Below are 1,186 nucleotides of genomic sequence, written 5' to 3' on the forward strand. Positions count from 1 at the left end.
CAAGGTTGAAAAGAAATCTCAAGAACCGGTGGTTGCTTGGGGACTAGATGTAGGCACGGGTTGTTGCCAAACCAATATAAATTCTTGTGTTTGTCTTCTTCTTCCCTACACTCTTTAATTTCCACTGTGCACTTTTAATTATCACTTTTACTTTTGGTTAAGTTTCAATTATTGTTCTTTACTTTCTTAACTTTGTAGTAAAAGCCTAATTAAATCTAGTAACATTAAGAAGGATAAGTTTTAATTTGTCAAGGTACATTAAAAATTAATTCAACCCCCCCCCCTTCTTAATTATTCCGAGGCCACTTGATCCAATAGTAATATGTCAGGGTTGCGTTATAGGTCTTTGCAACCCGAGACGACGTTTTGTAGTGGGCTCGAACGGTTGCCCATGAAAACGGTTTTGTTGCAGTAATTATGAGGTCTGATACATATACTGGTAGTAGAGGAAGAACTTCATTTGTGTTAATTGGGTGTGAAAGGAGCGGTCAGTACAAGTGTAGGAAGAAAGAATTTGTTAGAAGAAACACAGGCACTGGGAAATGTGGTTGTCCCTTCAAGCTTCATGGGAAACTAGTGCATGGAGGAGAAGGTTGGATGGTGATGTTGATCTATGGGATTCACAACCATGAATTGGCGAAGACCTTAGTTGGACATCCATATGTTGGGAGATTGACAAATGATAAGAAGAATATCATTGCTGATATGATAAAGTCGAATGTGAAATTAAGAAACATCCTGCTAACGTTAAAGGAGCACAACGCCAACAGTTGCATCACAATCAAACAAATCTACAATGCAAGAAGTGCATATCGTTCTTTGATCAGAGGAGATGACACTGAAATGCAACACCTAATGAGGCTTCTTGAACGTGATCAATACATTCATTAGCATAGATTAAAGGATGAAGTTGTGGTGCGTGATTTGTTTTGGTGTCACCCAGATGCAGTTAAGTTATGTAATGTGTGCCATCTTGTTTTCTTGATAGACAGTACCTACAAAACAAATAGGTACAAACTCCTATTGCTTGACTTTGTGGGGGTGACACCAACAAGGATGACTTTCTCTGTTGGGTTTGCATACCTGGAGGGTGAGTGTGTGAACAATCTTGTAAGGGCATTGGAACAGTTTCGAGGCCTATTTTTAAGAAACAATTGCCTCCCTATTGTTATTGTCATAGACAGAG

General features: G+C 39.0%; 1 protein-coding gene across 1 annotated transcript; it reads left to right on the forward strand.

Moving 5' to 3' along the window:
• Window positions 1-417: 417 nt before the first annotated feature.
• LOC102670131 (uncharacterized) lies at window positions 418-891 on the forward strand. Its single transcript, XM_006606768.1, has one exon. It carries the CDS (start codon window positions 418-420, stop codon window positions 889-891), a length of 474 nt encoding a protein of 157 aa, XP_006606831.1.
• Window positions 892-1,186: the final 295 nt, after the last annotated feature.

This window comes from Glycine max, chromosome 20 (genome assembly GCF_000004515.6).
Source record: "Glycine max cultivar Williams 82 chromosome 20, Glycine_max_v4.0, whole genome shotgun sequence".
NCBI classification, from domain to species: domain Eukaryota; kingdom Viridiplantae; phylum Streptophyta; class Magnoliopsida; order Fabales; family Fabaceae; genus Glycine; species Glycine max.